Source organism: Pseudophryne corroboree, chromosome 4, assembly GCF_028390025.1.
Source record: "Pseudophryne corroboree isolate aPseCor3 chromosome 4, aPseCor3.hap2, whole genome shotgun sequence".
In the NCBI taxonomy this organism is placed as follows: Eukaryota; Metazoa; Chordata; class Amphibia; order Anura; family Myobatrachidae; genus Pseudophryne; species Pseudophryne corroboree.
The window spans coordinates 867873075-867887040 of NC_086447.1; the positions used below are offsets into that span (position 1 = coordinate 867873075).

The following is a 13966-nucleotide window of genomic DNA, read 5'->3' on the forward strand; positions in this document are numbered from 1 at the left end:
GGCATTCTGAAAATGTCACCATGGTGAACAATGTCAACATTCTAGTGTGGATATTGTAGTGTCATCCATGTGACTGGATTCCGTCTGTGACGTGTACCTGGTGTAATCCAGAAGCACATGATACTGTCGCTGACTTGCACGCATCTTAAAACAGTTAACATTTTCCGGGGGCGTATTAAGAGAGAAGGTGGCCGTGTGCATTTTCCGTCTGGGTTCCCTCATCACAAGCAGGCAACGGCAGCCCAGCTACAGTATTTCTCTAACGTCCTAGTGGATGCTGGGGACTCCAAAAGGACCATGGGGAATAGCGGCTCCGCAGGAGACTGGGCACAAAAGTAAAAAGCTTTAGGACTACCTGGTGTGCACTGGCTCCTCCCCCTATGACCCTCCTCCAAGCCTCAGTTAAGATTTTGTGCCCGAACGAGAAGGGTGCAATCTAGGTGGCTCTCCTGAGCTGCTTAGAGTAAAAGTTTAAATAGTTTTTTTTATTTTCAGTGAGACCTGCTGGCAACAGGCTCACTGCATCGAGGGACTAAGGGGAGAAGAAGCGAACTCACCTGCGTGCAGAGTGGATTGGGCTTCTTAGGCTACTGGACATTAGCTCCAGAGGGACGATCACAGGCCCAGCCATGGATGGGTCCCGGAGCCGCGCCGCCGGCCCCCTTACAGAGCCAGAAGAGTGAAGAGGTCCGGAAAATTGGCGGCAGAAGACGTCCTGTCTTCAATAAGGTAGCGCACAGCACCGCAGCTGTGCGCCATTGCTCTCAGCACACTTCACACTCCGGTCACTGAGGGTGCAGGGCGCTGGGGGGGGGGGGCGCCCTGGGACGCAATGAAAATACCTTAAATGGCTAAAAATACATCACATATAGCTCCTGGGCTATATGGATGTATTTAACCCCTGCCAGTTTTCCACAAAAAAGCGGGAGAAAGGCCGCCGAAAAAGGGGCGGAGCCTATCTCCTCAGCACACAAGCGCCATTTTTTCCTCACAGCTCCGTTGGAGGAAGGCTCCCTGACTCTCCCCTGCAGTCCTGCACAACAGAAACAGGGTAAAACAAGAGAGGGGGGGCACTAAATTGGCATATTAATATATACAGCAGCTATATTAGGGAAAAACACTTATATAAGGTTATCCCTATATATATATATAGCGCTCTGGTGTGTGCTGGCAAACTCTCCCTCTGTCTCCCCAAAGGGCTAGTGGGGTCCTGTCCTCTATCAGAGCATTCCCTGTGTGTGTGCTGTGTGTCGGTACGCTGTGTCGACATGTATGAGGAGGAAAATGGTGTGGAGGCGGAGCAATTGCCTATGTTAGTGATGTCACCCCCTAGGGAGTCGACACCTGACTGGATGGTCTTATGGAAAGAATTACGTGATAGTGTCGGCACTTTACAAAAGACTGTTGACGACATGAGACAGCCGGCAAATCAGTTGATACCTGTACAGGCGTCTCAAACACCGTCAGGGGCTATAAAACGCCCGTTACCTCAGGTCGATACAGACACTGACACGGACACTGACTCCAGTGTCGACGGTGAGGAAACAAACGTATTTTCCAGTAGGGCCACACGTTACATGATCACGGCAATGAAGGAGGTTTTGAACATTTCTGATACTACAAGTACCACAAAAAAGGGTATTATGTGAGGTGTGAAAAAACTACCCGTAGTTTTTCCTGAATCAGATGAATTAAATGAGGTGTGTGATGAAGCGTGGGTTTCCCCCGATAAAAAACTGCTAATTTCTAAAAAATTATTGGCATTATACCCTTTCCCGCCAGAGGTTAGGGCGCGTTGGGAAACACCCCCTAGCGTAGATAAGGCGCTCACACGCTTATCAAAACAAGTGGCGTTACCGTCCCCTGATACGGCCGCCCTCAAGGAACCAGCTGATAGGAAGCTGGAAAATATCCTTAAAAGTATATACACACATACTGGTATTATACTGCGACCAGCAATCGCCTCAGCCTGGATGTGCAGTGCTGGGGTGGCTTGGTCGGATTCCCTGACTGAAAATATTGATACCCTGGACAGGGACAATATATTATTGACTATAGAGCATTTAAAGGATGCATTTCTATATATGCGAGATGCACAGAGGGATATTTGCACTCTGGCATCAAGAGTAAGTGCGATGTCCATTTCTGCCAGAAGAGGATTATGGACGCGACAGTGGTCAGGGGATGCGGATTCCAAACGGCATATGGAAGTATTGCCGTATAAAGGGGAGGAGTTATTTGGGGTCGGTCTATCGGACCTGGTGGCCACGGCAACGGCTGGAAAATCCACCTTTTTACCCCAAGTCACCTCGCAGCAGAAATTCGAGACGTCTCCCCCTCGCCGGTTCCTGAAGTCTGCTTTACCAACGTCTACCCCCGACAGGGAGGCGGTATTGGAAGCCATTCACAAGCTGTATTCCCAGCAGGTGATAATCAAGGTACCCCTCCTACAACAGGGAAAGGGGTATTATTCCACGCTGTTTGTGGTACCGAAGCCGGACGGCTCGGTGAGACCCATTTTAAATCTGAAATCCTTGAACACTTACATAAAAAGGTTCAAGTTCAAGATGGAGTCACTCAGAGCAGTGATAGCGAACCTGGAAGAAGGGGACTATATGGTGTCTCTGGACATCAAGGATGCTTACCTCCATGTCCCAATTTGCCCTTCTCACCAAGGGTACCTCAGGTTTGTGGTACAGAACTGTCACTATCAGTTTCAGACGCTGCCGTTTGGATTGTCCACGGCACCCCGGGTCTTTACCAATGTAATGGCCGAAATGATGATTCTTCTTCGAAGAAAAGGCGTCTTAATTATCCCTTACTTGGACGATCTCCTGATAAGGGCAAGGTCCAGAGAACAGTTAGAGGTCGGAGTAGCACTATCTCAAGTAGTACTACGACAGCACGGATGGATTCTAAATATTCCAAAATCGCAGCGGATTCCGACGACACGTCTGCTGTTCCTAGGGATGATTCTGGACACCGTACAGAAAAAGGTGTTTCTCCCGGAGGAGAAAGCCAAGGAGTTATCCGACCTAGTCAGGAACCTCCTAAGACCAGGCCAAGTGTCAGTACATCAATGCACAAGGGTCCTGGGAAAGATGGTGGCTTCTTACGAAGCGATTCCATTCGGCAGATTCCACGCAAGAACTTTTCAGTGGGATCTGCTGGACAAATGGTCCGGATCGCATCTTCAAATGCATCAGCGGATAACCCTGTCTCCAAGGACAAGGGTGTCTCTCCTGTGGTGGTTACAGAGTGCTCATCTCCTAGAGGGCCGCAGATTCGGCGTTCAGGATTGGGTCCTGGTGACCACGGATGCCAGCCTGAGAGGCTGGGGAGCAGTCACACAGGGAAGAAATTTCCAGGGCTTGTGGTCAAGCATGGAAACGTCACTTCACATAAATATCCTGGAACTAAGGGCCATTTACAATGCCCTAAGTCAGGCAAGACCTCTGCTTCAGGGTCAGCCGGTGTTGATCCAGTCGGACAACATCACGGCAGTCGCCCACGTAAACAGACAGGGCGGCACAAGAAGCAGGAGGGCAATGATGGAAGTGGCAAGGATTCTTCGCTGGGCGGAGAATCATGTGATAGCACTGTCAGCAGTGTTCATTCCGGGAGTGGACAACTGGGAAGCAGACTTCCTCAGCAGACACGATCTTCACCCGGGGGAGTGGGGACTTCACCCAGAAGTCTTCCACATGATTGTGAACCGTTGGGAAAAACCAAAGGTGGACATGATGGCGTCCCGCCTCAACAAAAAACTGGACAGATATTGCGCCAGGTCAAGGGACCCTCAGGCAATAGCTGTGGACGCTCTGGTAACACCGTGGGTGTACCAGTCAGTGTATGTGTTCCCTCCTCTTCCTCTCATACCAAAAGTACTGAGAATCATAAGAAGGAGAGGAGTAAAGACTATACTCGTGGCTCCGGATTGGCCAAGAAGGACTTGGTACCCGGAAATTCAAGAGATGCTCACGGAAGACCCGTGGCCTCTACCTCTAAGAAAGGACCTGCTCCAGCAGGGACCATGTCTGTTCCAAGACTTACCGCGGCTGCGTTTGACGGCATGGCGGTTGAACGCCGGATCCTGAAGGAAAAAGGCATTCCGGATGAAGTCATCCCTACCCTGATCAAAGCCAGGAAGGATGTAACCATACAACATTATCACCGTATTTGGCGTAAATATGTTGCGTGGTGCGAGGCCAGGAAGGCCCCTACAGAGGAATTTCAACTGGGTCGTTTCCTGCATTTCCTGCAAACAGGACTGTCTATGGGCCTCAAAATTAGGGTCCATTAAGGTTCAAATTTCGGCCCTGTCAATATTCTTCCAAAAAGAACTGGCTTCTGTTCCTGAAGTTCAGACGTTTGTCAAGGGAGTACTGCATATACAGCCTCCTTTTGTGCCTCCAGTGGCACCTTGGGATCTCAATGTAGTTTTGGGATTCCAAAAATCACATTGGTTTGAACCACTCACCACTGTGGACTTAAAATATCTCACATGGAAAGTGGTAAGGCTGTTAGCCCTGGCTTCAGCCAGGCGTGTCTCAGAATTGGCGGCTTTATCCTATAAAAGCCCTTACCTAATTTTTCATACGGACAGGGCAGAATTGAGGACTCGTCCTCAATTTCTTCCTAAGGTGGTTTCAGCATTTCACTTAAACCAGCCTATTGTGGTGCCTGCGGCTACTAGGGACTTGGAGGATTCCAAGTTGCTGGACGTAGTCAGGGCCCTGAAAATATATGTTTCCAGGACGGCTGGAGTCAGAAAATCTGATTCGCTGTTTATCCTGTATGCACCCAGCAAGCTGGGTGCTCCTGCTTCTAAGCAGACGATTGCTCGTTGGATTTGTAGTACAATTCAGCTTGCACATTCTGTGGCAGGCCTGCCACAGCCAAAATCTGTAAAAGCCCATTCCACACGGAAAGTGGGCTCATCTTGGGCGGCTGCCCGAGGGGTCTCGGCTTTACAACTTTGCCGAGCAGCTACTTGGTCAGGGGCAAACACGTTTGCTAAATTCTACAAATTTGATACCCTGGCTGAGGAGGACCTGGAGTTCTCTCATTCGGTGCTGCAGAGTCATCCGCACTCTCCCGCCCGTTTGGGAGCTTTGGTATAATCCCCATGGTCCTTTTGGAGTCCCCAGCATCCACTAGGACGTTAGAGAAAATAAGAATTTACTTACCGATAATTCTATTTCTCATAGTCCGTAGTGGATGCTGGGCGCCCATCCCAAGTGCGGATTGTCTGCATTACTTGTACATAGTTATTGTTACAAAAATCGGGTTATTGTTGTTGTGAGCCATCTTTTCAGAGGCTCCTTCTGTTATCATGCTGTTAACTGGGTTCAGATCACAGGTTGTACAGTGTGATTGGTGTGGCTGGTATGAGTCTTACCCGGGATTCAAAATCCTTCCTTATTGTGTACGCTCGTCCGGGCACAGTATCCTAACTGAGGCTTGGAGGAGGGTCATAGGGGGAGGAGCCAGTGCACACCAGCTAGTCCTAAAGCTTTTACTTTGTGCCCAGTCTCCTGCGGAGCCGCTATTCCCCATGGTCCTTTCGGAGTCCTCAGCATCCACTACGGACTATGAGAAATAGAATTATCGGTAAGTAAATTCTTATTATTGGCTCTGAGCACTAGGTGGTGCACAGGTCTCTGGGAAAATGTAGTGGCAACATAATATAAGTGGATTACTACATTGACGTTAGTGTCTCATGGGTGTGGTATGTTGAGTCAACATGGGACTTCGAAGAGTTGAGTATTTAAAAAAATAGGTTCAGGGTGTGCAGTGTGGGGCCCCCTGCACCCAGGAGCCCGTGTGCTGTGTACCGCACACACTTTACCCATTATAGATACCCTACTGCTGTTTTCCATATGCATATACTTAAAATTGGGGAACAATTGCAGCCAACTCTGAATCAGATCCAGAATGCAGAACATGATATATTGATGGTAATTCAGACCTGATCGCTAGGCTGCGTTTTCGTACAGCAGGCGATCAGGTCTAAATTGCGCATGCGTATGCACCGCAATGCGCAGGCACGTCGCACGGGTACAAAGCGGACCACCGCTCAGCGATGGGTTTGTGTGAAGAATCCATTCGCACAGGCGTTCGCAAGGAGATTGACAGGGAGAAGGCGTTTGTGGGTGGCAACTGACCGTTTTCAGACATGTGACCCAGGAATTTGCTGGATCTAGCAGCCAGAAAATTCCCGAGTCTCAGCTACGTGACCCTGGATGGCAGCAGGGTTGGGGACCCAGGACTTACTCCCGGGTTGTGTCCTTTCACACATGCAGTAATCGCGGGTTGATGCGCGTACACTTGCATAGACCAACTCTGAATAAGGCCCTATAATATAGCTATAGACAATGGGCCTAATTCAGACCTGATTGCTAGCTGGCGATTTTTACACTGCTGCGATCAGATAGTCGCCGCCTACAGAAGGAGTGTATTTTAGCTGTGCAAGTGTGCGAACGCATGTGTAGCAGAGCTGTACAAACAGATCTTGTGCAGTCTCTGCGCAGCCCAGGACTAACTCAGCCGCTGCGATCACCTCAGCCTGTCCGGGACTGGAATTGACGTCAGGAACCCTCCCTCCAAACGCATGGACACACCTGCGTTTTTCCAACCACTCCCAGAAAAGGGTATTATGGGCAAAACCATGTTGCACTGTAGGTGGGGCAGACGTAACGTGCAGAGAGCGTTAGATTTTGGTGTGGTGTGTTCAAACCGAAATCTGAATTGCAGTATAATAATAAAGCAGCCAGTATTTACCCTGCACATACACAATATAAACCACCCAAATCTAACTCTCTCTGCACATGTTACATCTGCAGCTCCTGCAGTGCACATAGTTTTGCCCATTAGTGTACTTTTTTTGGTTTGCTAAAAACTCTGAACAGCCCCCATAGGACATTATCCGCGTGATAGCTCAGTGGGGTTTATTAGATTCCCATTTTGGGGTGAGGTAGGAATTTCCCCTCTGCAATACTAGCCTGGCAGCTGTTACACTGAGAGGGTTGTTTGTCCTTTCTTAGCAGCAATGCAGATACTTCGGAAAGGTTGGGCGCAACAGATCACCCAACTGTCGACTTAATAGAAAATGCTGGAAAATGAATATTTAAACACTTTTTGAATGGAAGTCTTGCTCGTTACAAGAAATGCGTATGCACAGTCCTTTACATTGTGTTGGATTAGGGATGGGTTTGTCTTCCGGTCTCATTCAGACTCTTATCTTTGCTGTACACACGCTCCAGAATACCGACGCCGGGATCCCGACCGCCAGAATGCCGGCAGGAAGGGGGCGAGCGCAATGGTGACCCTTACGAGCTCAGTGCCACAGCTTCTATTCTCACTCCATGGGTGGCATGGACACCCAGGAGTGGGAATAGCTGTGGCGGCGCTGCCGGCATTCTGGCGGTCGTCATCCCGCCGTCAGTATTCTGACCGCCAGGATCCTGACTACATCCCCACTACATATATCGCTTACATCACTTGTATATTTATGTAAACTCCCGGTCCACTCCAATTGTACAGCTTAAGTCTTCATAACTTCTTCACTAATATATTTAGAATGAAATATGTTTTGGGCACTAATACACTGTATGTTCTGCAGTGGGTTTCATTTCCAGAATGGTGGTTCAATAAATAAGGTGACAAGACCTCATTGCATAAATGTATTCAACTCAGTACACCAACGCATCAGAAATCAGTGTCAAGTGCCTGAAGCCAGGACATGACGGCTTGCTGAACTTTACCAGTGGTTGCGAACCGCCTTCCACCCAGGTGCTTCTTTAATGGTCCAAAGAGATGGAAATCACTAAGTGCCAGGTCAGGGCTGTTGGGAGGATGGTCCAGTACTTCCCAATAGTAGCGCCGCAACAATTCACGTGTGCGGTGGCTGACTGTGGCCTGGCGTTATCAGAGGCAGTGCACCAGACCTGTCTCTGTGACATGATGTTATCACTGTACACCTCAACACGTTGGTGATGAATTTCAGCTGATCACACTACACACCTCAATGTGTGACCATGGGGGTCATTCCGAGTTGTTCGTTCGTTATTTTTTTTCCGCAACGGAGCGATTAGTCGCTAATGCGCATGCGCAATGTCCGCAGTGCGACTGCGCCAAGTAAATTTGCTATGCAGTTAGGTTTTTTACTCACGGCACTACAAGGTTTTTTCTTCGTTCTGGTGATCGTAATGTGATTGACAGGAAGTAGGTGTTTCTGGGCGGAAACTGGCCGTTTTATGGGAGTGTGCGAAAAAACGCTACAGTTTCTGGGAAAAACGCGGGAGTGGCTGGAGAAACGGAGGAGTGTCTGGGCGAACGCTGGGTGTGTTTGTGACGTCAAACCAGGAACGACAAGCACTGAACTGATCGCACTGGCAGAGTAAGTCTCGAGCTACTCAGAAACTGCACAGAGAAGTCTTTTCGCAATTTTGAGAATCTTTCGTTCGCAATTTTGATAAGCTAAGATTCACTCCCAGTAGGCGGCGGCTTAGCGTGTGCAATGCTGCTAAAAGCAGCTTGCGAGCGAACAACTCGGAATAAGGGCCCATGTTTCCGCCAGCCCCGCAATCTTACTCCTGATGTTCGGACAGTGTGGCTGATATGAGGCGCAGTCTAATGGCCGTGAGGGGAAGCAGCGGTCTACCTGCTCTGGCCTGGCGGGAAATTAGAATGAAACAGAGAACATTACACACGTCTTTTTACCTTACTTATAGAAGCATCCTCGTATGAATGTGTTTTTATGGCTATGGGGAACATTAGTAGCTCTCTGTAATTGTATGTATTGTGCTGATCTGCCAGCAAAAGAATCCCTTTCTTCCTTTATGTCCTGCACCCAGCGCTACAGCAGCGAGCCCACAGAGGGAAGTCGATCTGCTCTTATTGAGCCCCCCTATGCAAAGGCGCTTTATATAGAGATGGTGAAGTCTCCATGTTACAGCACTGAAGACTCATTCAACAACGCTCTATACCAGTACTTCAAAACACCCAGGTTAGGTCTACCTTCATGTTTCATATTGTCCCTCAGTTATAAATTTCCATGTTTCCTCTATAACACTGTGCTATGAGACCCTGTCCTTTCCCAGAGAACCCTCTCCTCCTTTCTGCCTCTCCCAGAGAACTCTGTCCTCAATTATGACTTTCCCAGAGAACCCTGTCCTCCTTTCTGCCTCTCCCAGAGAACTCTGTCCTTAATTATGACTTTCCCAGAGAACCCTGTTCTCCTTTCTGCCTCTCCCAAAGAACCCTGTCCTCCTTTCTGCCTCTCCCAGAGAACCCTGTCCTCCTTTCTGCCTCTCCCAGAGAACCCTGTCCTTGTTTCTGCCTCTCCCAGAGAACCCTGTCCTCCTTTCTGCCTCTCCCAGAGAACCCTGTCCTCCTTTCTGCCTCTCCCAGAGAACCCTGTCCTCCTTTCTGCCTCTCCCAGAGAACCCTGTCCTCCTTTCTGCCTCTCCCAGAGAACCCTGTCCTCCTTTCTGCCACTCCCAGAGAACCCTGTCCTCCTTTCTGCCACTCCCAGAGAATCCTGTCCTCCTTTCTGCCACTCCCAGAGAATCCTGTCCTCCTTTCTGCCTCTCCCAGAGAACCCTGTCCTCCTTTCTGCCACTCCCAGAGAATCCTGTCCTCCTTTCTGCCACTCCCAGAGAACCCTGTCCTCCTTTCTGCCTCTCCCAGAGAACCCTGTCCTCCTTTCTGCCACTCCCAGATAATCCTGTCCTCCTTTCTGCCACTCCCAGAGAATCCTGTCCTCCTTTCTGCCTCTCCCAGAGAATCCTGTCCTCCTTTCTGCCTCTCCCAGAGAACCCTGTCCTCCTTTCTGCCACTCCCAGAGAATCCTGTCCTCCTTTCTGCCACTCCCAGAGAACCCTGTCCTCCTTTCTGCCACTCCCAGAGAACCCTGTCCTCCTTTCTGCCTCTCCCAGAGAATCCTATCCTTCTTTCTGCCTCTCCCAGAGAATCCTATCCTTCTTTCTGCGTCTCCCCTAAAGTCTTATACCTACCGATATGTCATTATACAGCTTTGCTGCAGCCACGCAAACAGCCCCTCTTGGCACGCCAGGTTGCGTGAGAATCTTCGGGTGTCTGGCATCTTTTTGAGGAAAATGCGTAATATTAGTTGCCACGCAGTGCGACTAGGACACACAAGGAGACTGTGCTGATAATTTGGTACGGCAGCACGGCCTGTGTAATGGTTAGCATTACTAACTCAACACTGAGGTCATGGGTTCAATTCCTGCCATGGCCCTAACTGTGTGGAGTTTGTATATTCTCCCCGTGCTTGCGTGGGTTTCCTTCGGGTACTCCGGTTTCCTCCCACAATACAAAAATACACTGGTAGGTTAATTGGCTCCCAACAAAAAAATAAATAACCCTGTCGTGAATGTGTGTGCGTGTACATGTGGTAAAGTATAAAGATTGTCCACTGGGGCAATTGTCCACTGATGTGAATGGCCAAATATTTTCTGTAAAGCGGTACAGAATATGTGTGCGCTATGTAAATAACTGGTAATAAATAAAAATAAAATATATGACTGCGACTGAGACTCTACATCTGTAAGAATTGGTACAATGTAGCAATATAAGTTCTGTTCTGTATACTGACTCAGTCAATACAATATACAAGTGTCATGTATCATATTAATCAGCACAGTCCTCGTGCATCCTAGTCACACGTTGTGACTAAGACGCATTTTCAGCAAAAAAGATGCCTGAAATTCTGTCTCTCCACTGGAACCCTGTCCTTACTTTTGCCTTTACCCTATTACCCAGCACTTATTTCTCCTTCATCCACTAGGGGACACTGGAGCGCAGTTACAATGGGGAAATAGTAGGCAGTAACTGGGAGCTGGCACTTTAAAACTCAAACACTGTGGCTAGCTCCTCCCCTACTATGTCCCCCCTCCAAGCCAGTCTTTGTTTTGTGCCCAAGGGAGCTGGTCACTCTTGGGTTTTTCTATTAAGAATTATTATTATTTTTTTTCTCTTTTCTTTCTTCACAGACTGGCAGCTATGCCACTGCCAGTCTGCACCGCGGGAAGCTGCCGGCGGGGTCCCATCGCAGCTGCGTGCGGCTCGGGATGGGCCCCGGCTGAAGGAGACACTGGCTCTCCGGAGCTGTCCGGTCACTGCTGCGTGCGGCGCGTGTCTGGTCCGCTCCGTCGACAGAAGATTACGGCAGCGGTAAGTATATGCGGCCGGACACCGCTGCGTGCGGCGCGTGTCGGGGCCGCTCCACCGCAGCAGCAGCGGTGAGTAAAAAGCTGTACTTTTATTTAGGTGGCTTTTATATTATGTACTTGTAAAGTGTCCTGCATGTGTTTATGGTAAACTATGCTGCTCTACTAGGATTTTTCAGAGTATGATCTCGGCTCCCCGCTCTCCGGCGGCCGCGGCTCACTCCCCCAAAGGCTCCAAGGCAGGACAAAAGCAGGGACACCTTTTATGTGAGGATGGTGGGTTAGAACCATCTGCCCAGCCCTCATCAGAATCCCAGAGCCCTGTTTGGACATCACAGCTCAGAGAGGTTATGTCCCTGTTAACTAGGGAACTGAAGGCCTCTCGGGAAGATAGGGAGGCGGCCCGGTTCCGACAGCTTGTCCCGGTACCGGAGCCTGAACCAGCATGGGCTATTTCCCTGGCAAAATCAGTTGAAGGGCTCTCTAGGGCTGTAATCCCTTTCCAAGCCCCGTCCTTTACCCCCCCCCCCCCCCCCCCCCAGGCTTCTAAAAAGAGATTGCTAGCCTCTGTGTTGCAGGAATCTGACGATGATATGCCTCAATTAGATGAGGCGGTGGTAGATGTACAGGATACTGATGACGATCAGGTGTACGAGGACTCTGAACCAGTAGCTCAGGGTATAGGGTTTCTTGTTACTGCTGTTCGCTCAGTATTACAGGTGGAGGAGACAGAGCAGGACGCCTTACGCCCGTCAAGGTTTGGCACCAACCAATGTCTGCCGGTGACCTTTCCAGTTTCAGAGGAGCTAGATGCGCTCATAACGGCAGCCTGGAAACATTCAGACGCGAAGTTTCAGGTATCAAGAAAAATGTTGTCTTCCTATCTATTTCCCGCAGATAGCAGGACGCGTTATCAGACCTCTCCGATTGTGGATCCTTCGGTGTCTTATCTGTCCAAAAAGACGGTTCTGCCGGTTCCTGGAGCGACTTCGCTTAAGGAGGCTTCGGATAGGAAGTTGGAATCCACCTTGTAGACTATTAACTTGGCGGCGGGGGTATTACATCGCCATGCGCAGGTAGGTTGTTGGGTCAACAAGGCGATGGAGGCTGGGGGCGGAACAATTGTCCTCTGGAATTCGGGACGATTTGCCGGCAGATCAACTGATACAGTTGGCGGAACACATCCGTGAATCAGCCCTTTATCTTTGCGAGGCTTCTAAGGACATCTGTATTCTCGGAGCTCGGATTTCCGCTTTAGCAGTTTCGGCCCGCAGAGCTCTCTGGCTGCAGCAGTGGCAGGCGGATACGGAGTCCAAAAGGGCAGCAGAAGCGTTGCCCTTTACGGGAGAGGTCCTGTTCGGTAAGGGTCTGGATGCCTGGATTTCTCAGGCCACCGAAGGTAAGTCGACTTATCTTCCTTCTGCTACTCCAGCCTCTCGCAGGCCATACAGGGGTCCCTCCTTTCAATCCTTTCGTGCCCCTTCCAGGTTTCGAGGCCAGGGGAGGAGCTTCCGCCTCCCGTGGCCATAGCGGTAGAGGCAGGGGTTCCACAGCCTCAACCCAATCAGAGGTTAAGTCATCCACCACAACCACCGCATGACGGGCTTCCCTCCCACCTGGGAGACCACAGGGTGGGAGCTCGTCTGTGGGATTTCAGGGAGGTCTGGGTACAGTCCTGTCTAGATGCTTGGGTAAGGGATCTCATCATTTGCGGTACAAGCTCTATTTTCAAGCCCGACCGCCCCAGCGTTTTCTTTTACCACGGGTTTACCAGTTTTCGACAACAGAAGAGTTGCCTTACAGGCAGCGGTCCAGAAGCTTCTATCCGCAAAGGTACTGATCCCTGTTCCCTCTCATCATCGGAAACAGGGCTATTACTCAAACCTGTTTCTCGTACCGAAGCTGGACGGCTCGGTCAGGCCAGTCCTAAACTTGAAAGATCTCAATCCGTATTTGAGGGTATTCAAGTTCAAGATGGAGTCCCTCCAGTCTGTTATTGCAGGGTTGGAGCAAAACGAGTTTCTTAAATATCAAGGATGCATACTTACATGTTCCCATTTGGCCTCCTCATCAGGCTTTTCTCCGGTTCGCGATACAGGCCGCTCATTTTCAGTTCCAGGCCCTTCCGTTCGTTCTCACTTCTGCTCCCAGAGTGTTCACAAAGGTCATGGCGGTCATGATGGCCCTACTTCGGAAGCAGGGTGTGACGATTGTTCCCTATCTGGACGATCTGCTAATAAAGGCACGCTCGACAGACCTGTTACTTCAGAATATCCGGATAACGCAGGACCTTCTGATTCGGCACGGGTGGATCCTGAACTTCCCGAAGTCTCACTTATGCCCCTCACAACGGTTGCTGTTTTTGGGATGATTCTCGACACGGTCCGTCAGAAGGTTTTCCTTCCTCAGGACAAGATCCTGTCTCTGCAGGCGCTGGTAAGGTCGGTACTTCGACACCGTCGGGTGTCAGTGTATCTGTGCATTCGCCTTCTGGGAAAGATGGTAGCGGCGTTCGAAGCTCTTCCGTACGGTCGCTTCCACTCTTGACCGTTCCAGCTGTGTCTTCTACATCAGTGGTCAGGATCTCATCTGTTCCTTCATCAGCGGGTAACGCTATCTCCAAAGGCACGGTCGTCGCTTCTCTGGTGGCTCCAGTCGGCACATCTGTTGGAAGGAAGGCGGTTCGGAGTGTGGGATTGGACTCTCTTCACCACGGACGCAAGTCTACGAGGCTGGGGGGGCAGTGAGCCTCGAACATCGGTTTCAGGGGC

The 13966-nt window shown here is 50.0% G+C and overlaps 1 protein-coding gene across 1 annotated transcript in view; it reads left to right on the forward strand.

The window, feature by feature from the left end:
• Positions 1-13966, forward strand: part of PEX6 (peroxisomal biogenesis factor 6) — a 105107-nt gene that overhangs the window by 17317 nt on the left and 73824 nt on the right. The window contains exon 2 of the mRNA XM_063918743.1: positions 8859-9010. Within this exon, the coding sequence (XP_063774813.1) occupies positions 8859-9010 (152 nt within the window). The remainder of the gene's footprint in view (positions 1-8858; positions 9011-13966) is intronic.